This window comes from Mesoplodon bidens (assembly GCF_964165515.1).
Source record: "Mesoplodon bidens genome assembly, chromosome: 17".
In the NCBI taxonomy this organism is placed as follows: domain Eukaryota; kingdom Metazoa; phylum Chordata; class Mammalia; order Artiodactyla; family Ziphiidae; genus Mesoplodon; species Mesoplodon bidens.
In genome coordinates this window covers 63834150-63857258 of record NC_138174.1, presented here as the reverse complement: position 1 = coordinate 63857258, position 23109 = coordinate 63834150, and the positions used below count along the sequence as shown (strand labels likewise).

The following is a 23109-nucleotide window of genomic DNA, read 5'->3' as shown; positions in this document are numbered from 1 at the left end:
TTTTTCCTCCCTGAATCAACTGTGTATTTTTCTTATTTGGAGAATTACAGTGAGAAAACATTTCAAGAATACATCTGCCATAACAATTCGTATTTGGCAAAATATATTCCATGTCAATTGTGAAGTGTTTAGTTTTCTAAAATCAGTCATTTTAAATATCTGTGCGTATAAAACTGAGATTCCTAATTAAATAAAAATCTTCAATAGGAGAAAGAAGAAACGATACATTATGAATACCCCAGATAAGATTCAGTCACTTTTATATATGAGGTGGGGTATATCAAAGGCTGGTCTGGGTCCAGAAAGTGGTGACAGTGACAGCTGGGCCCAGATGAAGCTGTGGCGATGTAAACCACATCGTGAATGGACGTGGCTCCCCAGTGCTGTCTTATCCCTCCTGGAGACACGCCCAAGGCACAGAGGTCCCCGCAGCCTGTGGGGACGCTGTCCCTGGCCAGAGGAGCTCTAAGTTGTGGGCGCCTCTTATAGCATCTTGTCCCGGGAAGCCACATCCACAGCACTCAGGGGCCTCCCCTGTTAGCACAGATGGAAGGTCTGGTGTGCCCCTGTTAACACTTGCACATTCTGTTTCTTTGCTCACGATTGGCCTTCCTAAAGCCTCAGTATGTTGCATATAGCCATGGCATGCCACAGTTCATTCTCTGCTCTTAAAACAACTTTTGTAACTCACAAAGATTCCAAGGTATTATCTCGTTAACCTAGAGAAAATATAATTGCATTCTATGTTGTCCAATTTTAAAAAATCATAAAACTTCAAGTTACATTGTCACATGTTTAAATAATTCATAATTTTTAGGATAAGTACTTGTTTACAATGTAATCATTCATTTTGAAAAGCCTTCCTATTTTTATTTCTTATCAAATTTAATATTTTATTTAGATATGTAAAGTTTGCAGATGTGTATTAAGAAAATGACAGTCACTTCTTTTTCATTCAAAGTTTCGCAAGGAGTCTGCATAAAAAAGAAGACAATAAGGAAATAGACGTTCTAAACATTTTTTCAGTTGCTTCTGGCCATTTATATGAACGCTTTTTAAGGTAGGTATATATTTGTATTTAATGTTTTGAAAAGTAATACATTTACATGGTCCAAAAAGAATTTTTAAAGTTTAAAAAAATAAAAGAAATTACAGTGGGAAAAAAAAATCTCCCACCTCTTGTTTCCTTGATACCCAGTTCCCTTTCCCACAGGAAACCAATGTTAATATTTTCAGAGCCTGCCAAATATATGTATAGACAAGCCCAAATATGTATTTTTTTCTTTTTTTTAACTCCCTTTTACCCAAATAGTAACAAAGTACATAGTGCTTTTGCACCTTGCTGCTTTTTTTTTTACCTAAAATTATGAGGGAAGTATATTTTCTAAATACAGTGAAATTCCATGTGTTTGATTTGAAATATTGTTATTCTTTAAGGTTAGAAAGTGGACATATTTTGTAGTAAGATGTGTGAGGGAAAAAAAGAATATATAGTAAATTTTCCTTTCCTGGTGAAGAAATACCATGTTTTATAAAAAGGGGGAGGAGTCTGAGAGGAGGAAAGCAATATTTATAAACTACAAAGGGCTATTTTTTAACTGCTTCTATAGAAGGATCACAGAGAACGCCTCAAAAATGTTTGAATATGTGTTGATATTTTAAGATGTACTTTAGATACATCTGTATCTTCTGCAGTCAGAGGTCTAGGATAGCAAAACAAGTGGCCTGTCCAGTGACTTTATCAAAATAGACATGTTCAGCCCTTCAAGGTTTACACACCTGCTATTAATGACACAGTAACAGAGCCAATATTAGATGCTAGTTTAACTAAACAAGACTGTTTCAGACTAGCTTCTTTCTCTTGTCAGCTGGACCAAACAAAGAGCAATCAATTTAGTCTATACCAGGTATATATATATATATATATATGTGTATATATATATATATATATATATACACACACTTACGTATATACAATATATGTGTATATATACATATATTCTTATACGTTACAAACTTGCTGAGCAGCCATAATATTTGAAGATACGTCACTATTTCTCCATAATTCATAGTGAAAACTACCAACTAATATCTTTAAATATTTAAAAGCCTTAAGAGAAGTAGGATGAACCTCTATTAATGTTAATTTATTGAGTTTATTGTTGTTTTATGCAGAATTATGATGCTTTCTGTTTTACGGAACACCAAAACACCAGTGAAGTTCTGGTTTCTTAAAAATTATCTCTCACCAACATTTAAAGTAAGTACATTAATTTTTTAAATAGAATAGTTAATATTTCAGAAGTAAATTCTTTATATCATTGTAAGTTCTCATAACATTTCTCTCTTCAGAATGAGTCTTTTGAAATGTATATTTACTCAAATTACTATATGTAATCAATTTAAAACCTTGGTATTCAGTATTTTTTAATCTAGCTTAAGAAAAATTCTCTGCAGCTTTTATTTAAAGAAGTGATTAAAAACACAGCAGGAGATGGTTTATGTTTAAGTAAACTCAAAATCAGGATTAGTGGGTTTTCATAACAATAAGTAAATAAAAGTTGGCAATGAAAAATATGTACAGATTGTTAATTAAAAGAATTAGATTCTGTCATATTTTGACAAAGAAAGGCAGGAACAGTAGAAAATATGAAAACTGTACCACAGAGTATAGTCTGATAGGACCAAGAAGAGTGGGGCTCTGGTATCACATGCAGTGCATCGCTCGGTGTGGTAATGTGGGCACTGTAGGTAGTGTCTCCAGCATTTTGTATTTAGAAGCTTTTCGACGGCCAACGTCTGTTACCCTTTACTCAGCCCTACACTCTTGCCACAGAGTGTACCCCGTTTCTTCCTGTTAATCAGATTCCAGGCAAGTTAGGGTCTCCTTGAACAGCAGTTCAGAGAAGTTCTCTTTCTAGACCAAAACCAGCTGTGAAAGCAGAAATAAAAACAGGCCACCATGCTTTTATTCCTTGGTGTTGCCAGGCACATTGCTAAGTGCTTTACCTGCATTATTCAGTTGCTCTTCATAAAGTCCTATTCCCAGAAAACCACAACTCAGAAGTTACATAACTGGCCTGCACAGTTGGGAGGTATCCAGGACCACTCTTAAGTTTCGAAACCCACTAGAAGGACACACAGAACTCAGAAAAGCAATTATACTCACTATTACAGTTGATTACAGCAAAAGGATACAGATTAAAATCAGCAAAGCAAAGAGATGCATAGGGCAGAATCCAGGGGACACCAGACCGAGCTTCCAGTTGTCCTTTCCCAGTGGAGTCATGTGGACAGAGCTTATACCTCCCAGCAAAACTGTGACGGTACCCATGGAGTGTTGCCAATTAGGGAAGCCCACTCAGACCTGCTGTCCAGAGTTTTTATTGGGAGTTGGGTACATAGACCCACCTGACGGCCACCATGACTGACCTTAGCATCTAGCCCCTCCAGAGCCTGAGCTGATATCTTGTGGCCCAAGGTCTCCATCATAAATCACATTGTTAGCACAGACTATCTGGTGTGGCCCTAGGTCCCCAGGTAAATACAGACGTTCTCCTCAGGCAGGATATTCCAAGGTTAGCATTTACTTCCCAGGAGCAAAGGGTAAAGGGCCCAACCATTCTTTGAGCAAGATTTGTCCTTTATGGCACAGGCCTTGGATCAAATAGCTAATTAGTAGCTGAGATTTGAGCCCAAGTGTTCCGACCTCAAAGCCCAGGTGCTTAACCCTTATGAAAGCTCCTCTACCCTCCCCACCACCACCAAGAGTGCCGCCTCCTGTACTTACTTGTAAACTGAAAAAGAACCCATAAATACAGACAAGCAGTCTTACTAGTTCGTTACTAAACTTTTAACACGTGATGCAACACTGCATCGGGGGATTTAACTCTGCATATACTGAGATAATACAATGTGAAGATTCTCTTAACAGGAAATTATATCATTCACTAGAAACACAGTGCTATGTGAGGAAAAAAGTCTTGTTCTGCTGCATGGCCAAAAGTGATACTATATCTGAAATAATATTTTCCTTCTTTTTGTAATTTGTTCTGTTTGCTCGAAATTTTTACCTTTTATATTTTTTTCAGGGAAATATAACGTGTACAAACGGTATATGTGCAACTTTGATGAATTTTTACAAATTTAAAACACCTGTGTAACCAGCAGCCAGATATGGAAACAGAAATTGCTAGTACCCTAGATCTTTTCCCTTCAATTTTAAAAGCATACCTCCTTTCTTCCTTCAGATCTTCGCTGAATTATACCTACTTTGGGAATAATCCTTTCCTGACTACGCTATGTAAAATGACAGTCCCTTCTGATCTTTCATTTTATTTCCCTTCCCCTTTTATTTTTCTCCATAGCATTAACTTCTATAGATAACTTACTAATTTCATTTATCTAAAATGTAAGCCTCATGAGAGCCATGATTTGTGTCTGTTTTGTTTCATTACTGTATCCCTAGGGCCTAGAATAGGGCCTGGCACATAGTGCATTCTCAGTGAACATATTTTAATACATATTCGTTGAATAAAGAAAAGTTTTTGTAATTTATCCTAGTTTTTTTTTTTTAAGTTTGAAATGAAAGCAGTGACTCCTGGTAACTGTTCTAGCCATAATTTCAACATTTTGCAACTCACAGATAAAACCAATGCTTACAGTAAGGAACATAATTTAAATCTACATCGTTCTTACAAGAGCAGGGAGAAAATTAAACTCAGCATTTAACTAGCAACTAGCTACAAGTGAGAATTGAGGAGATGAATGCAAATTCTACATTTGCTAACCCGTCTTTACCCACTCCTTTACCATCATCCCTCTCAATATTTGGGCTCTTGAGCTAAACTGAGCTAACAGTGTACATATTTAATTAACTGCTCTGTTTTAAACAGAATAATATACTCTAAGCCTATAAGACACTGAATCAAATATCAAATATTCAGGCCACAATAACTACCTTGTATTTTTAATCCTTGAATTAAATAGTCATAAATCTCAAACATGAAACTCATATGGAGAATATAATTTGTCAATTTACTACTCATTTTGTGTTTTTTTGTACACCCTTTTCATCTTCCTATCTCTCTGACCAACCAGCATGTTGACATGTGCATAAAGTGTTTGATGCACAGGTGTTCCACGATCCAGAGGCTTTCCTTTCTGCCATCAAGTTTTCTTAGGTCAAACATTAGTAGTAAAAGTAGAGGAACAATTATCTTATTTAATAAGCCTGCAAGTGTATCTATTTTTAATGCCTTTAAACTACAAAGTTTTATGTATACTTACATCTTTATGTTGGTCAGCGTTGTCATATTTCTGATTAATAGATGTAAGTTGTAGAAGTACTGTTTAGACATTTTACTGATTCATTTGTAACAACTTGTAAACTCTAACTTTTAAAATGTTAATTTTTTCTCCAAAACAAAAACTGCTCTCTGTTCCTTGAACATAATCTTTGATTTATGTGTGTATTTTAGGAGGTGATCCCTCACATGGCTGAGGAGTATGGATTCCAATATGAACTGGTCCAGTATAGGTGGCCCCGGTGGCTTCATCAACAGACGGAAAAACAAAGGATTATTTGGGGTTATAAGATTCTTTTCCTTGATGTCCTTTTTCCTCTTGCAGTGGACAAAATCATTTTTGTTGATGCTGACCAGGTAATAAGATTAACTATTGTTTTTAAGAGTACTTAAAACTTTTTTACACTTCTGAGTATAGGGATGCAATTTATGTTGCTGCTTCTTATTACTGTCTTTGTTGCCACACTATGTAAACATAAGACATAATTTTGACATATAAGCAAAGTATCTTTTTTTAAAAAAAATGTCAGCATTCCAAGGGAAAATCAAAGGTGTTGCCAGAAGTACCATTTATTCCTTAGGACGTGGCAGTTTTTTCCTCTGAAGTAGTGTTTTGTTTTGGGGGGTTTTTTTGGTAATTAAAAATAAAAGAAATACTTATATTAGTCATAATAAAAGTAGCTATGTGAGTTCCTATGGATATGAGCTGAAATTTGTTTAAAGTGAACTATCTCTTCTTGCTGGAAAAGTTAGCAGTTACACACACTCTCCTCTCCTTTTTCCACCTTCGGCCACATTCTTTGGCAATTAGCCAATAACCAAATCCCATCATTCTGCCACATAAAGAAAAGAGTCCTAAATTTGGCCAGAAAAAATTATGGTCCTCAGCTTTCAAAATTTATATATCCAGAAGTTTTTATGACTTTTCTCCTTTTCTCCTTGCATGCCTTTGTAATCACTAATGGTAAAAACTATTTTTAAAATACACAGAATTTCTCTTAAAAATTTTAAAAAATACACAGAATTTCTAAGAACAATAATATGTAAATATAAATATTACATAAATCAAATGCACAAGTTAGTATTTTTATTTAGGCCCAAAAGTATATTTTCAAATCCTACTTTATAGTTTACTTGTATTCTAAATTCTGTTATTTTTATATTATTTTTCAAATTGATAAATATGAACCATTATAATTAAAAACTAAGAAAATAAGCAAAAGTGTAATGAAGTAAGCATTTCCAAACATACTGTCTAACATAAAATTTATTTCTCCTATTTTCCCCCAATATATACAATAGTATTTTTCCAGCAGGCTAGAGTCTATTAAAAAATGAAACATACTAACATTATGTCATTGAAGCCACTGAGAATAATTAAGAGATTTTTCTTTATGATTCAAACTAATATTTGCCAATATATAATAATGGAGATATATCATAGAAATCATTTTGAATTATTAACCTATACCTTGAGAAATTAAGAGCTATGTACTTGTATATTTAATTCCTTACCAAAATATATTTTGTTCAAAATACCTTGATTACAAATCAAAACCACAGTGAGATATCACCTCACACCTGTCAGAATGGCCATCATCAAAAAGAACACAAATAACAAATGTTGTCAGGGATGTGGAGGAAAGGGAGCCCTCCAGCACTGTTGGTGGGAGTGTAAACTGGTGCAGCCACTGTGGGAAACAGTAGGGAGGCTCCTCAAAAAACTAAAAATAGAACTAGCATATGACCCAGCAATTCCAGTCCTGGGTATATATCTGAAAGAAACAAAAACACTAATTCAAAAACATACACGCACCCTAGTGTTCATAGCAGCATTATTTATAATTACCAAGATATGGAAGCAACCTAAGTGTCCATCCGCAGACGAATGGATAAAGAAGATGTGGGGTGTGTGTGTATACATATATATAATGGAATACTACTCAGCCTAAAAAATAAAAGAATAAAAAAAAAGAATAAAATGTTGCCATTTGGAGCAACATGGATGGACTTGGAGGGCACTATGCTAAGTGAAATAAGTCAGACAGAGAAAGACAAATACCGTATGATATCACTTATATATGGCATCTAAAAAAATACAACAAACTAGTGAATAAAACAAAAAGGAGGCAGACTCATAGAGAACAAACTAGTGGTTACCACTGGGAAGAGGGAAGGAGGGAGGGGCAGTATGGGGTAGGAGATTAAGAGATACAAACTATGAGGTATAAAATAAGCTACAAGGACATACTGTACAACACGAGGAATATAGCCAATATTTTATAATAGCTATAAATGGAGCATAACCTTTAAAATTGTGAGTCACTATATTGTACATCTGTAACATATACTACAGGTGTATATCAACTGTACTTTAATTTAAAAAAGAATATTAAAAAATACCTTGATTAAAAATGATGGAACAAGCTATTCTTATTAATGAGTAAGACCACTGTCATACAGACTAGGTATGTAAATTTTAGGCTTCTTTTAATCTGTAAGGGCAAAAGGAAAAAATAGAAATTTGGTAAACTCATGGTACATGACAGAGCTGTGCGGAAAACTCAGTTCTCTATCTTTCTACAACAAGGTGATGGTGATTTGAGATTCATATTAAAGGGGCTTCTATTATTTCATAGTCTTCATCAGAGAAACTATTCTGATTATTTAGATTGTGAGACATGACCTTAAAGAACTTCGAGATTTTGATCTGGATGGAGCTCCTTATGGGTATACGCCCTTCTGTGATAGCCGCACAGAGATGGAGGGGTATCGTTTCTGGAAAACGGGATACTGGGCATCACATCTTTTAAAAAGGAAATACCATATCAGGTAAGAAAAGTCATACTCTTACCTTTGAGTGAATAAATAACTTGTTGAATTACAGTACTCAGTTTTCTTGGAAAATAGACAATAATGGCAACCCATTATATGGTGCTTATTACATGCCAGTCACTCTTACAAGACTTTACATATATTAACTCATAAAATCTCTATGGCAACCTTTTGAGATATTGCTATCGCCTCTATTTTATAGACGTGGAGACCGAGGCATACAGCATTGGTGTACCTTGCCCAGGCTTATGCTGCTAGTACATAGCTGAGCCCAGAGTTAAACCCAAGTAATATGGCTCAGCTGTATGTTCCTAACTACTATAGAAGATTTTTTTTTTTTTTTTTTTTTTTTTTTTTTTGCGGTATGCGGGCCTCTCACTGCTGTGGCCTCTCCCGTTACGGAGCACAGGCTCCGGATGCACAGGCTCAGTGGCCATGGCTCACGGGCCCAGCCGCTCCGTGGCATGTGGGATCCTCCCAGACCGGGACACGAACCCGTGTCCCCTGCATCAGCAGGCGGACTCTCAACCACTGCGCCACCAGGGAAGCCCATTATAGAAGATTTAAACTTGGTTTGTCACATAACAAAATGAAGATTGTCTTCAAAGCTGTTACTGTTTTGTAGGCCCATGAGTTTCAGGAGATCTTGGAAAAACTTAAGGTGACCTTAAGAGGATGTGGATCCTAACAGCATCATATCAAACTTCAAACTCCTTGGAAACAGTGTTAGCCATCAGGAGCAAACTAGGAAAGGATTCATTATTATTAGACCCAGGGATACCTAAAGTTAATGCCAACACTGTAGACAGTCACTGGAGGAAAGTAAATGTAGGTAAACAACGTAGGCTCTCAAGGAGTCTTCATTTCTTGCAGTGCCTTATACGTGGTGGATCTCAAGAAGTTCAGGAGAATCGCAGCAGGTGACAGGCTGCGGGGCCAGTACCAAACTCTCAGTCAAGATCCCAACAGTCTTTCAAACCTAGACCAGGTAAGTAAAATATTCATGGAAAAATTTTCAATACATAGACTATTCTATCTCCCTGTTTATAGATGTCAAAATCTTGTATTTTTAGCCTCTTTCTTCCCTTTGTGCAATTTTGTATTAGCTATCTTGACTTGCATATTTTTCCACTTCAAGCCTAACATTTTCAGAATAGCATTTGATCTTCACCTTTCCATGCCTAAACCTCTTCTTTCCACTATGTGCCCTATCTCACTTGGTTACCCTAAATTTTTCTTACTTACTTCCATCATCATTTAAACATGTCTGTCTCCCTCCCTCCCTCCCTTTCTCCCATTTCTCTTTCTCTGTGATTTTTAAGATAAACTCCCTTCATCCTGTGCCCTCCCTGACTGCTGCCTTACATTTTGTTTTTCTTCACATATACTTTTTTTCTCAAATCCCATTATTTCCTCATTATTGTATCCTGCTAATTTCCTCATTTTAACAATTTAAACAGAAGAAAAAGACCCTGTAGCCCATAATTCCCATTATTCCCTCTTTCCAGTGACTAAAGAATATAGGTTCTGGACTTCCCTGGTGGCACAGTGGTTAAGAATCCACCTGCCAATGCATGAGACACAGGTTCGGATCCCTGGTCCAGGAAGATCCCACATGCCACGGAGCAACTAAGCCCGTGCACCACAGCTACCGAGCCTGCGCTCTAGAGCCCGCGAGCCACAACTAGTGAAGCCCGTGTGCATAGAGCCCGTGCTCCACAACAGAGAAGCCACCGCAATGAGAAGCCCGTGCACCACAACGAAGAGTAGCCCCCGCTCTCTGCAACTAGAGAAAGCCCGCATGCAGCAACGAAGACCCAACGCAGCCAAAAATAAATAAGTAAATTAAGAATATAGGTTCTTACTAGAACCTTACATGTTTGTTAATTCAGCAAGTATCTGTTGAATACTTACTATGTGTCAGATACTCTCCTAAGCCCTGGGACATCAGAAAACAAAACAGAGATCCTTAGCTCATGGTGCTTTCATTCTAGTGGGAAAATAACTAATAAATTAATGAACAATATTTAAAGGTAATAAGTGCTTTAGAGAAAAAATAAAACACGAAAACATGATAGAGCTCAGAATGGTGAATAGGGGTTAGAGTTTGCTGTTGTCAACTGAGCGGCCATATGTCTATACGCAGGTGACGTCCAGATGGAGGCTTAAGAGCTGAGCACGCGGATATCTGTGAGAATCCCAAGCAGAGAGAATATCGAATGCACAGGTCCCAAGGTGGGAGTGGGCCTTACGTGTTTGAGGAACAGTACAGAGGGGAAAAAAGTCTGGCATGGGGAAGAGAGGTGACAGAGGGTCTAGATAATAAAGAAATTTGAGGCTGTTTTTTAAAAATCAAGCAAATGGAATATTATAGGTCAAAATACTAATGATTGATTCAGGTGCACACTGATGAAGGACTGATTTAACAAAATCATTCTCAAAAGTTGACAGAACTCCAAATATGTATGTGTGCAAATGCAAGGTAGCGTCTTTGCAACATTGCCAGTTAGTAAAAAACAGACGCAGAGTCCTCAGTAGACCCCAATAACATTCCAGGATTAAATTATGAATATCACATTTTTATAACTCTTAGTCATTTCCCCAATGGATTATTCATAAGGAACCCTACTGGTTATCTGCATGTGGGTAACTAAGGAAAGGACCCATTTTTCAAGCAGACCAGCAAACATCTGAGGGACTCTCCCAGCGCTACATCACCACATTTGGGGGATGGTTTTCCTTCTTCGGACGCATTTGGCTACCATTCCCGCCAGTCCACTAAACGCTTCTCACTAAAGTCAAAGTGATATCCTCTTATCCAGTGAACACTTCTTGTTTCTTCTTATTTGCCTTTTTTGTGATGTGGGTGTTTTTGACCTCTCCTTTCTTGAAACTCCCTTGGCTTTCATAATATCAAATCTTCCTTGTTCTTCTCTGATGTCCGTGAGTTTCCCAGCACAGTTTACTTGAGAACTACTGTTTTTCTACCTCTTACTTAAATGTTGCTGTCCTCTAAGTTTCTGCCCGTGGCCCACTTCTCATTCTGTACCCACTCTACTGGCTTCTTACATACACTGGCTTTAATTTCCAGCTTTTCTACCAAGAATTCCCAAACCTTTATCTCACTCTTCTCTCTCCTCTGAATGCCTAACTCATATGTTAAATCTACTGAAATAGACCCAGTAATGCCCAGAACTTTTCTCAAATTAAAAGTCAAAAACCCGAGCTATATTCCTCCTCCACTGTTCTTTACATCAGCAGCTACTGCTCAGCTGCCTATTACAGGTTGGGTTATCCAGGAAACAAACTGACTCTAAAGTGGAAATTAGCCTGCAAGACGTTTACTAGGAAGTGCTCTCAGGACTAACAGCTGTTGGAGAAGGAAAGGAAGCAGAATTAGGTGAATTCTACAAATTCAGCAAAGGCCTCAGACAACCCCCACAGGGAGTTCTGAAGCTGAGATGGCCTTTCCTGGATGTCACAGTTTGTCGAGGGGCCCAGGTCTTTATTCCTTCACCTAGATTCCCCTAACCTAGTGATACGACCCAGAACCTCCCAGAGTTATGGGGATGATAAGCACAAGTTCCCCAAGAAGGTCACTGGGAGGGATAAGCAGGTTCACTTCTACTTCGCCCCCTTGGACCCATGCCCTTGTCCTTAATCTTTCTGGGCCCCTGACCAATCAACCAAGCCATTCATCATTTCATATGAATTTATATATATTTCAGCCTTAGGCTGCTTCTCTTCTGTATACAAAGTGAATGGTAGGGTACATCATCTGAAGCAGTTAAAACAGTTCTTAGAAAATTCATAGCACTAAGTACATATCAGAAAAGAAAAAGGGTCTCAACCTAGCTTCTACCTAGAAACTAGAAAAAAAGAGCAAATTTAAAGCCAAAGTAAGTAGAAAAGAGAGAATAATTAAGAATAGAGTGGAAATCAATGAAATGAAAAAACACGGAAAAATGGTATGTTTCCATAGATTTTCTATGAACCAAAGCTGGTTCTTTGATAAAATTAAGAAAACATAAACCTCTAGCCAGACTGATCAGAAAAACGATAAAAGACACAAATTACTAATATAGAAATGAGAGACATGACGCCACAATATCTACAGATATTGAAAGAATAATGAGAAACTATTACAAACAACTTTATGGTAATAAATTCAACAACTTTGATGAAATGGACAAATTACTTAAAAGACACAAACTACCAAGATGCACTCAAAATGAAATAGATAACCTGAATAGCCCTATAACAATTGAAGAAATTGAAATTAGTTTAAATCTCCAGGTCCAGATAGCTTCTAAATTCTACCAAACTTATGTGAATTCTACCCAACATTAAAGAAAGAAATAGTATCAATTCTACACAAGCTCTTCCAGAAAATTGACATCACATTACTTTTGCCATATTCTGTTGTTAGAAGGAAGTCACTAGGTCCAGCCACACTCCAGGAGAAAAAATTGCACAAAAGAATGAATACAGGGAGGCACGGATCACCGGGAGCCGTATCAGAAACTGCCTCCCACAAACCCAGATATCTATCAAAATGAGATTGGACAGAAAGATTGTGGTATATTTACTCAACAGTAAAAAAGAATGAATTATTCATACATATAACAACATCGATGAATCTAAAAACAATTATGCTGATCTAAAGAAGCCAAGCCAAAAATATACATATCATATGATTCTATTTATACAAAATTCTAGAAAATGCAAATCAATCTACATGGACAAAAAGCAGTTCGTGTTTGCCCAGGAACTAACTTGCTTAGGTGAATGTAGAAAGGACAGGCAAGAAGGATTACAAAAATGCACAAGAAAACTTGAGAGTGATGGATATATTCAATGAGCTTGATTGTGGTCGTTGTGTCACAGGAATATTTGTATGTAAAACTTATCAAACTGTACCCTTTAAATATGAACAGTGAATGGACTGGCATAAGGTTAGACATATATAGATCAATAGTATAGAACTGAGAGCCCAGAAATAAACCCATGCATCTATGGTCACTGGATTTTTGACAAGCATGCCAGGATAATTTAATGGAGAAAGAATAGCTTTTTCAGAAAAAGTGCCAGAACAACAGCATATCCACATGTAAAGAATGGATTGGACCCCCTTCCTAACACCATATATAAAAACTAACTCAAAAAAAAAAAAAAACCAAAACTAAGGATGGATCAAAGGCCTGAATGTAAGAGGGTAAAGTATAAAACTCCTAGAAAATATTGGTGTACATCTTTGTAACTTTGGATTAGGCAACGGTTTCTTAGATATGAAACAAAAAGTACCAGCAGCTAAAGAAAAAATAGGACTGCCTCAAAATTAAAAACTTTGTGCATTAAAGGACACAAGAAAGTGAAAAAACAACCCACAGAATGGGAGAAAATATGTGCAAATCATATATCTGATAAGAGACTAGTATCCAGAACATATAAAGAACTCTTAGAATTTAATAACAAAAAGAGAACCAATTTTTAAATGCTCAAAGGATTTTATTTTTGTTTTTGGATGTGCTGGATCTTCGTTGCTGCGTGCAGGCTTTCTCTAATTGCGGCGAGCGGTGGCTTCTCTTGTTGCAGAGCACGGGCTCTAGGTGTGCAGTCTTCAGTAGTTGCAGCATGAGGGCTCAGTAGTTGTGGTACACGGGCTTAGTTGCTCTGCTGCATGTGGGATCTTCCTGGACCATGTCCCCTGCATTGGCAGGCGGATTCTTATCCACTACACCACCAAGGAAGTCCTGCTCAAAGGATTTAAATAGATATTTTTCCAAAGAAGATATACAAATGGCCAATAAATACGTGAAAAGATGCTCAGCATCACTGGTCATTAGGAACTTCAAGTCAAAACTACAGTGAGATACCACATCATACTCACTGGGATGACTATTTTTATTAAAAAAGACAGTAAAGGGCTTCCCTGGTGGCGCAGTGGTTGAGAATCTGCCTGCTAATGCAGGGGACACGGGTTCGAGCCCTGGTCTGGGAGGATCCCACATGCCGTGGAGCAACTAGGCCCGTGAGCCACAACTACTGAGCCTGCACGTCTGGAGCCTGTGCTCCGCAACAAGAGAGGCCACGATAGTGAGAGGCCTGCGCACCGCGATGAAGAGTGGCCCCCGCTTGCCACAACTAGAGAAAGCCCTTGCACAGAAACGAAGACCCAATACAGCAAAAATAATTAATTAATTAATTAATTAATAAACTCCTACCCCCAACATCTTAAAAAAAAAAAAAAGACAGTAAAAGCTTTGGCAAGGATATGGAGAATTTGGAACCATCATACACTGCTGATGGGAACATAAAATAGTATAGTGTAGTGTATGTGTCTGTGTGTTTCGCCAGCAATGTTTAGTTGCATGGAGGCAGGTGCAGAGTTTGGATTTAACCAGGACTATAATTTTGCCAAGCGAGTACAACTAAATGTGAGAATGGTAAGACAATTGAGAATATATTCAAGGGATTAAATATAATGATTAACCATGGAAATTAAGGAAGGGGGGGAGTGAAGACATCAGGGGGTAAAGGACAGTGAAATAGTGGTAAGATCAGTTCATTGGAGGTCCCAGTGGGGGTCAAAAGATACTGATATCTGAGTACTTGATGGAGTAAGCTGAAAATCAAGAGGTTGTCAGAGAGTGGGAGCATGAAATTGAAATTATAGAGGACTTGGCTAGGACATGGCCATGGGAGGAAGTGGCTGAGATAAGATGACAGACCAGGTTGTTTAAGGATTTAAAGAATGGATTCCCAGGAAAAGGGTGTTGGAAGAGGGAACAGTTAACTAGCCTTTTTTTTTTTTTTAATTAATAGACTATTTTTTTAGATCAGTGTTAGAATTACAGGAAAAAATTGAGCAGAAAATACAAAGAAGTCTCATATTTCTGGGCTCTCTATTCTGTTCCATTGCTGTATTTGTCTGTTCTTTTGCCATTACCAATCTCTTAATTACTATAGAATTTATATGAAGACTTCAAATTCAGTAGTATCGGTCCTCTGACTTTGTTATTCTTCTTCAACACTGTGTTGGCTATTCTGGGTCTTCTGCCTTTCATATAAACTTGAGAATGAGTTGGTTGATACCCACAAAATAATTTTCTGGGACTTTTATTGGGATTGTGTTGAATCTATAAATTGAGTTGGGAAGAATTGACATCTTAACAATATTAAGTCTATCTGTGAACATGAAATATCTCTCCATTTATATAGATGTTCCTAGATTTCTTTCATCAGAATTTTATAGTTTTCCTCATGTAGAGGAACATATTTTGTTAGATTTTTTTTACCTAGGTTTATTTGGAGGTTTTTTTTTGTTTTGTTTTTTGGGTGGGGGGGGGTTGGTGCTAATGTAAATGATGGTGTGCTTTTAATTTCAAATTCCAATTGTTTGTTGCTGGTATATAGCAATTGACCTTTGTATGTTAACCTTGTATCCTGAAACCTTGCTATCATTGCTTATTAGTTCCAGGAGTTTTTTTTTTTTTACTGATTCTTAGGATTTTCTGCATAAACAATCCTGTCATCCTCAAAGAAAGACAGTTTTATTGCTTCCTTTCCAATCTTTATACCGTTTATTTCTTTTTCCTGTCTTGCTGCATTGGCTAGAACTTCCAGTATGATGATTAATAGGAGTGTTGAGAGAAGAACCCTAAAATTATGAATCTTGGAACTTAGATGGGACAGCTAACACAAGTACTGCTGGTGCCCTCCGGGAGAGAGAGGAAATATGCCCTTTGCTCTGGAATGTAAACAAATATTCTCTGGGAAGGGCTCTGTAATCCCTGGCATATATAAGCAGGTATCTCTGGGAAAGATGTCTCTAAATCTCTGCAGAGGTCTCTGTCATTAACTTACTAGGCTCATTTGCCATTTAAACATCCTTTTTACCCAGGTGCCAGCAATCTTTGCTTAGAAAGCTCTGTGTATGCAGAAATGTGAAAATATTTGTGGAGCATAGTTTGCTGATAGGGAAATGAAAAGTCACCTCAGAATCTGGAGAGTGTGGTGTTGACTATATAAACAGTAATAGCAGACACGGTATAAGTGATTAATCCTGGTGTTTCAAGGCAGATAAGAGGTAGCGAGGTCATGCGGAATGGTGGGTTTCTGGGCCTCTCTCTCCACCTCGGATGCTAGGGGTGGAGCCCAGGGCAGGTGTGGTCTTTGTTCCAGTGCACAGGTTCATTCATGACACAAGACTATTGGGTCAAATTAAGTATTTAAAGCTTCAAAATATAGACACACCTCAGATTTGCATGTTTTTTTAGGATCTGTTTATAATCTAAATGACATCTTCAACTTCTTTCACTCTGACTCTAATTTCTATACCTCTGTGTTTAAATCATTCTTTTTTTCGGTAGGATCTTCCCAATAATATGATTTACCAAGTTGCCATTAAGTCTCTTCCCCAAGACTGGTTGTGGTGTGAAACCTGGTGTGATGATGAATCCAAACAAAGAGCCAAAACAATTGATCTGGTGAGTGTTTGCATTTTCCTTTGTATAAGCAGATATGGAAATGTTCCAGTAGAAATATTTTCTGTTTTACAAATGGAATGGCACACATAGGGCACCCTACTGCTCAGTCTGTTATTTACTGTTCTATTTACCTAGGTTGGCAAGTATAGGGCTGTGTTGGGGGCCCCCAAGACCACCCCCAGGTTTGATGATTCAATAAGAGGACTCATAAGACTCAGAATCATGGCTGTGAAGATATTACAGTGAGAGAATGCAAAGCAAAATCAGTAAAAGGAGAAGGCGCATGGGGTGAAGTCCAGAGAAAACCAGGTTCAAGCTTCCAAGAGTCCTCTCCCTGTGAAGTTACCCAGGACAACCCTAATTCCTTAAGCTACGAGAAGTACAACAACCCATGTGAAATGTGGTCTATCAGGGATGCTTACCAGAAACCCAATGCCCAGGATTCTTATTGGGGGCCTGGTCATGGCAAGCACCCCCTCTGCCTGGCACATGCCAAAATTTCCAACATCCAGAAGGAAGGCAGGTGGTCAGCATAAACCGCACGTTTGCACAGCTTAGGCACAGTAAGCCCTTCTTAGCAGGGAATGGTGGGAACCCTCCTGAAACCCAAGTTCCCAGGTGCCAGCCAAGGGCCAGCCTTGCAGGCACGGGCCTAAGAGTAGTGGTCTCAGGCCTGCCGTGTTCATTCTTTTCTGCACAAGGCCTTTTGAAAGAAAGGCCATGAGCTGGCTGAAATGTTTATGGATTAGCTATCATCTTAACATATCATCAGTTTAGTTGTCCTACCAATAATTTTCCCAAATAAAGACAACCAAAATAACTCTGTCTACTTAAAGTATCCTATACATGTCTATTTTTCTTTATTATTTTTGAGAAGTTTTTTTCTTAGATTTTCATTTTAAGCAGTTTATGCTACACAGTTTAAATCTAGACATGAAATATTTTTAAGTTGTAAGAGGAGCTAAGGATCGTCATTCCTTGATGGGCAGCCACTTCCTAGCACTAGGTCTACATAGAAGAAGAAGGATCAGTGACATACATTTTGGAGGACAGCATCGTCTCTCCCACAGAAACATTTAAAATAAAAATGGAAGGACATGCTATTTTTGGTCATCTTGGGGAAAAAGTTATCAAGAAAAATCCCAAGGAAATGGCCTAATGGAGAGGAAAAAGCATGATTCCTGGTATTGAAGGTGAGGATGAGAGTGTTTGTGAATGTCATGATACTATCTCAACTCCCTTTCAATCAAGGTTTCTCAACTGGGGCATTATTTACATCTGGGACCAAGTAATTCCCTGTTGTGGAGGTGGACCTGTGCGCTGTACAGGAGAGTGTTTAGCAGCATCCCTGGCCTCCACCCATTAGGTGGCCGTAGCCCCCCCCCATTACGACAATCAGAAATAACTCCAGGCCTGGCCACAGCTCCCCTGTGGGGCGTGGTCACCCCACTTAAGCACCGCTGATAGAGTTTGTAGCGGGGGGGAATTGTAGCATAAACTAAGGACAAACATAGTATTTTTGTTTTGATAGTTTCTGACATAGTTAGAAAATAGTTCCGTTGTCTTCTTTATAGAACACATTGCCTGTGAAATTAATTTCTACAAAGAAAATCCTGTTTTCCAGTTACTTCAGAAATATATTACTTTAGAAAAAAATCCACAATGCAATGAACTGAAAATGTTGGATGAGGAAGGGATTAAGACAGCAGGCTCAGGCTTCCCTGGTGGCGCAGTGGTTAAGAATCCGCCTGGCAGTGCACGTTCGAGCCCTGGTCCGGGAAGATCCCACATTGCCACGGAGCAACTAAGCCTGTGCGCCACAACTACTGAACCTGTGTTCTAGAGCCCGTGAGCCACAACTACTGAGCCCGCAAGCCACAACTACTGAGCCTGCACTCTAGAGCCCACGAGCCACAACTACTGAGCCTGCAAGCCACAACTACTAAAGCCTGCGTGCCTAGAGCCCGTGCTCCACAACAAGAGAAACCACTGCAATAAGAAGCCCACGCACCGCAACAAAAACCCAACGCAGCCATAAATAAATAAATAAGACAACAGGCTCTTGGTTCATAACTTAGCTCTCCCATAAGGCATGAAGGATGAAGGGGAAAGCAAGTTGGGGCAACTATAAGAAAATGCCGCGTAGAAGTGAGCTTCAGGACACATTCTTTGTTAGTGCTTCGTGAAGAGCAGACAGGATGCTTGTGTAACTCTGTGAAGTTTATGCTCCTCCCGTAGTCTTTCCTGTCTCAGTCAATGGCATCTCCATTCTTTACGTTGCTCAAGCCAAAGACACGAGGGTCATATTTGATGCCTCTCTTTTCTCACAGTTCACATCCAGCCCATGAGCAAGTCTTGTCAGCGGTACCTTCAACTACATCCAGAGTCAGAACCTTCTTAAACTCCTCCTCTACTTTTTGCCTTTTAACCTTGATTTAATTTCCCAAGAAACTCTATAATAGGACCAACTGCTAATTAAAATTGATCAAATATCAGAGGAACTCTGTAGATGATCTTGTTTTAATTTCGTCCTTTGCAGATGAAAAAAACTAAGATTCTGCCACTGCCCACACCCCCGCCACCACACACACACACACAGTTTAGTGACTAGGTCTTACTACCAGTAAGTGTGGACTGTCCAAACCTTACTACCAGTAAGTGTGTCTACTACTACTAGTCTTACTACTAGTAAAAACTGGAACCATGAGGACTGAGGATCCAAGTCCATTGTTTTTCCACTGTGCTTATTAAGCAGGCTAGTTAAATATTTTTAAGGTGTGGAGATTTATGAGCTACTCTGAATTTCACAACTGTCAGTATTTTGACAAATGAGTTCCAGTTAACTGATTTTTAATATCATAACTGCTAATGAGAACAGAGGCATGTGAAAGAGGATGAATTCTTTTGCCAAAGAAACTCAAGACGTTTCTAAAGGCTGATAAATAGTTTTGTGTATGGAAAACATAAAGTATATAAAACCAGGTTTTAGTCTGAAGAAAAGGCAATCAAATATTTATCAATATAGTCTTCTGTGTTCTTTTACAGGATGGTCATATAATTGGATGTTTTGTGCAAACATTTTACAGAATTGTTTGACAGACTTCTTATGAACCATCAAAAAGTCTTTAAACAATTTTTGTTTAAAGCCCTGATTGAGGTGTTTGCATTAAACACTTACTGCTTATATAAACTATGATTTGTCATTTCACTTGATTCTTTCTCTATTAAACTAATTCCAGTATTTCAAGTACTTAGTACCTAGGGCCCTGCTTTTTATAAAATGCATTTTGTTTGCTCTAGTGACATAGCAGTGTCCTCAAGTATTTCCTTTATGTTTCCTCGAACATGGTTTTTTATTAACAAAGCTTTATTTAAACTTTCAGTGCAATAACCCCAAAACAAAAGAACCTAAACTAAAAGCTGCTGCCAGGATTGTCCCAGAATGGGTGGAGTATGATACTGAGATACGACAACTATTAGATCACCTTGAAAACAAGAAGAAAAATGCAAGTAAGTTATTCTGCAGTGGTGTATGAACCATATGTTGCATTAAGTGAAATTAGAATAGATTACAGACTCAGTTCTTAGTGAAATTATCAAATGATTAGGTCAGAATTTCTTTACCGAAGTCCGTGACTTGATTACAAATTTCATTTTTATGTGGACTAAGCTCACAAATTTAAAACATGGATAGAGAATCTATTCCCCCATAGATATAGCTTCAGATCATCACATAGTCAGTGTAGTATTAACCTCCTGACATAATGTAGAGGTGAAAACCGTAAAAGAAACACTTGTCTTTAAGACACACTGAATTTCCTAAATATGAAAATCCAAGCCCTGAAGTTTAATAAAAGCCTTACATAGCTAACTAAAATATTACCTCCTGTCTCCAAAATTAATCTGGTACATGGTATAGGTTTCCCCATGAAAAGTTGGTTCCTGGATCTAGTAGCCTTAGTCATGACTACAGGGTGATTTGGATTAATTTGTTTCCATTTCTTAGACTTAAAAAACTGAAAAAAAAAAAAGAAGTAAAATAAAAAACTGAGGTTACCTTAGCATTTCATCACCCTGCATAAATCCTCAACACCAATAAATATGTGTTGAATATTCTTTTAAAGCTGATATTAACTCCTTGATTCCTTCATAATTCCCTTTCCTGGTCAGTGCCTGTCTCTATTGTCCTTTGCTCTTTTTTAAAAGTAGTACTGAGCTTCTGTTGTGTTCCAGTCAGTATGTTAGAGACTTTCACAGGTTAGACTAGTTAATCCTCACAATAATTCTTTCTAGTAGTTCAGAATATAATTCTTATTTGATTATATATGATATATATATGATATATATTTGATTATATATATAAATGATTATATATAAAACTACTCATATAAGCATGAAATTCTGTTTCATCTTGACTCTGTTTTCCTTAACAAAATCAGTGTGTGTTGTCTGAGAAGTTCAGTATTTAAAACACACCCAAGCATTTTTAATAATGTAGTATAAAGGTGCCATTTCAATTCAGAAGAAGAAAGATTATTCTCTAAGTGGTGTAACTGTTTTCAAAGGGAGAGACGGAAAGAAGGCAAAAAAGGAAGGAAGAAAGGAAAATTCACATAATTACCTCACAAGCAATTTTAAATGTATAAAACATTGAGATGAAATGTTTCTCTTATCAAATTGGAAAGAGTTAAAGGATTAATAATACCCAGCATTAGCAAGGGTATTGACAAGCACTCTCGTACATATAGTAGCTGTATAAATTAAGGAAATTTATAATATGCATAAAAAATTAAAATATATGCCCTTTGACCCAGCAATTCACAAGAAACTTATATTTAAATGAGAAAAATTATGCATATATATACATATGTTTGTTACAGCATTGTTTTTAATAATGAAATAGAATCTATCCATCAATAGAGGATCGATTGCATACAATGAATACATACAGTGATACATACTGATACATACAATGAAATATAATGTAGCCTTTCAAGAGAATTGAGACAGATTTGTGCTGAAAGCAAATTTTTAAGTTAAAAATAGGTTATAGAATATTTATAATGTTATTGACCCACATCTTAATTAAAGAAAAATTGCATGTCTGTGTATATATGTTTTTGTATGGTTATAAGTATAAATAAGAGAGGTTTTACAAAAGAGATTTTGGGGGTTTTTGCTTAATTTTTAACTACAAATTTAAGACATGTTCATTATAAACATTAAAACCATTGTATATCCTATATGCTTCCACACTTGGAAGTATTAATGTACAGAATAAAATCAGAAGTCCTCTGTTACTTACTCAAACCCAAAGAGGCAACCTTTTTTTAATAAATTTTTTATTTTATATTGGGGTACAGCCGATTAACAATGTTGTGATAGTTTCAGGTGCACAGCAAAGGGACTCGGCCATACATGTATCCACTCTCCTCCAAACTCCCCTCCCATCCAGGCTGCTACATAACATTGAGCAGAGTCCCTTTTGCTCTACAGTAGGTCCTTGTCGGTTATCCATTTTAAATGTAGCAGTGTGTACATGTCGATCCCATACTCCCTAAATAAAGGCAACCATTTCTTAAGGCTATGATATATCTTCTTTCATAAAATTTTCATTTCTCTTGTTGTAAATTGTATTAGTTTGCTGGGGTTGCTGTAACATAGCACCACAACCTAGGTGGCTTAAGCAAAAGTCATTTTTGTCCCACAGTTCTGGAAGCTAGAGGTCCGAGATCAAAGTGCAGTCAGGGTTATTTCCCTCTGAGGGCTGTGAGGGAAGGATCTGTTGCAGGCCTCTCTCCTTGGCTTGTAAACGGCTGTCTTCTTCCTATGCCTCTTCACATTGTCTTCCCTCTGTACATGTTTGTGTCCAAATTTCCTTGTCCTATAACGACACCAGTCATGTTGGAGTAGGGTCCACCCTAATGACCTCATTTTAACTTGAATACCTCTGCATAGACCCTGTCTCCAAATAAGGTCACACTCTGAGGTACTGGAGGTTAGGACTCCAACATATGAATTTTGAGGGGAAAATAATTCAACCCATAACTTGAATGGAATTTGAGAATCATGTCATATGTTTAAGGGCCATTTGTATTTCTTCTGATTTTCAACTGTTCTTGTCCTTTGCCTGTTTTTTTTCTGGAGCATTGCTGCCCAACACTGGGAAAAATTAATAATCTTTATTCCACATATTTGTGTTGCCACCTTTAGCATATGCTAAATTCCTGTATTATGTATGTCTCATTTGGCACTTGTTTTTTTCTGTTCCATTGGTCTCTGTCTCTACGTGTGTCTATTACACACTACTTTAATCATTGAATGCTTACAGTATGTTTAAATATCAAGTAGGGCTCATTGCTCTTTGTTGTTGTATTCCTGGGTGTTCTTGTCTGCTTATTTGTCTGTACAAGCTTTAGAATCAGCTTATCTAGTTTCAAAAATTTTTCTATTTTTTTTTTTTCCTTTTGTGGTAGAGG

General features: G+C 37.5%; 1 protein-coding gene across 1 annotated transcript in view; it reads left to right on the top strand.

The window, feature by feature from the left end:
* The window catches only part of UGGT2 (UDP-glucose glycoprotein glucosyltransferase 2), a 180283-nt gene that overhangs the window by 142684 nt on the left and 14490 nt on the right, over positions 1-23109 (top strand). Inside the window, exons 32-38 of the mRNA XM_081215000.1 lie at positions 962-1060; positions 2176-2260; positions 5481-5663; positions 7978-8138; positions 9015-9129; positions 16514-16630; positions 20014-20140. Coding sequence (XP_081071126.1) covers positions 962-1060; positions 2176-2260; positions 5481-5663; positions 7978-8138; positions 9015-9129; positions 16514-16630; positions 20014-20140 — 887 coding nt within the window. The remainder of the gene's footprint in view (positions 1-961; positions 1061-2175; positions 2261-5480; positions 5664-7977; positions 8139-9014; positions 9130-16513; positions 16631-20013; positions 20141-23109) is intronic.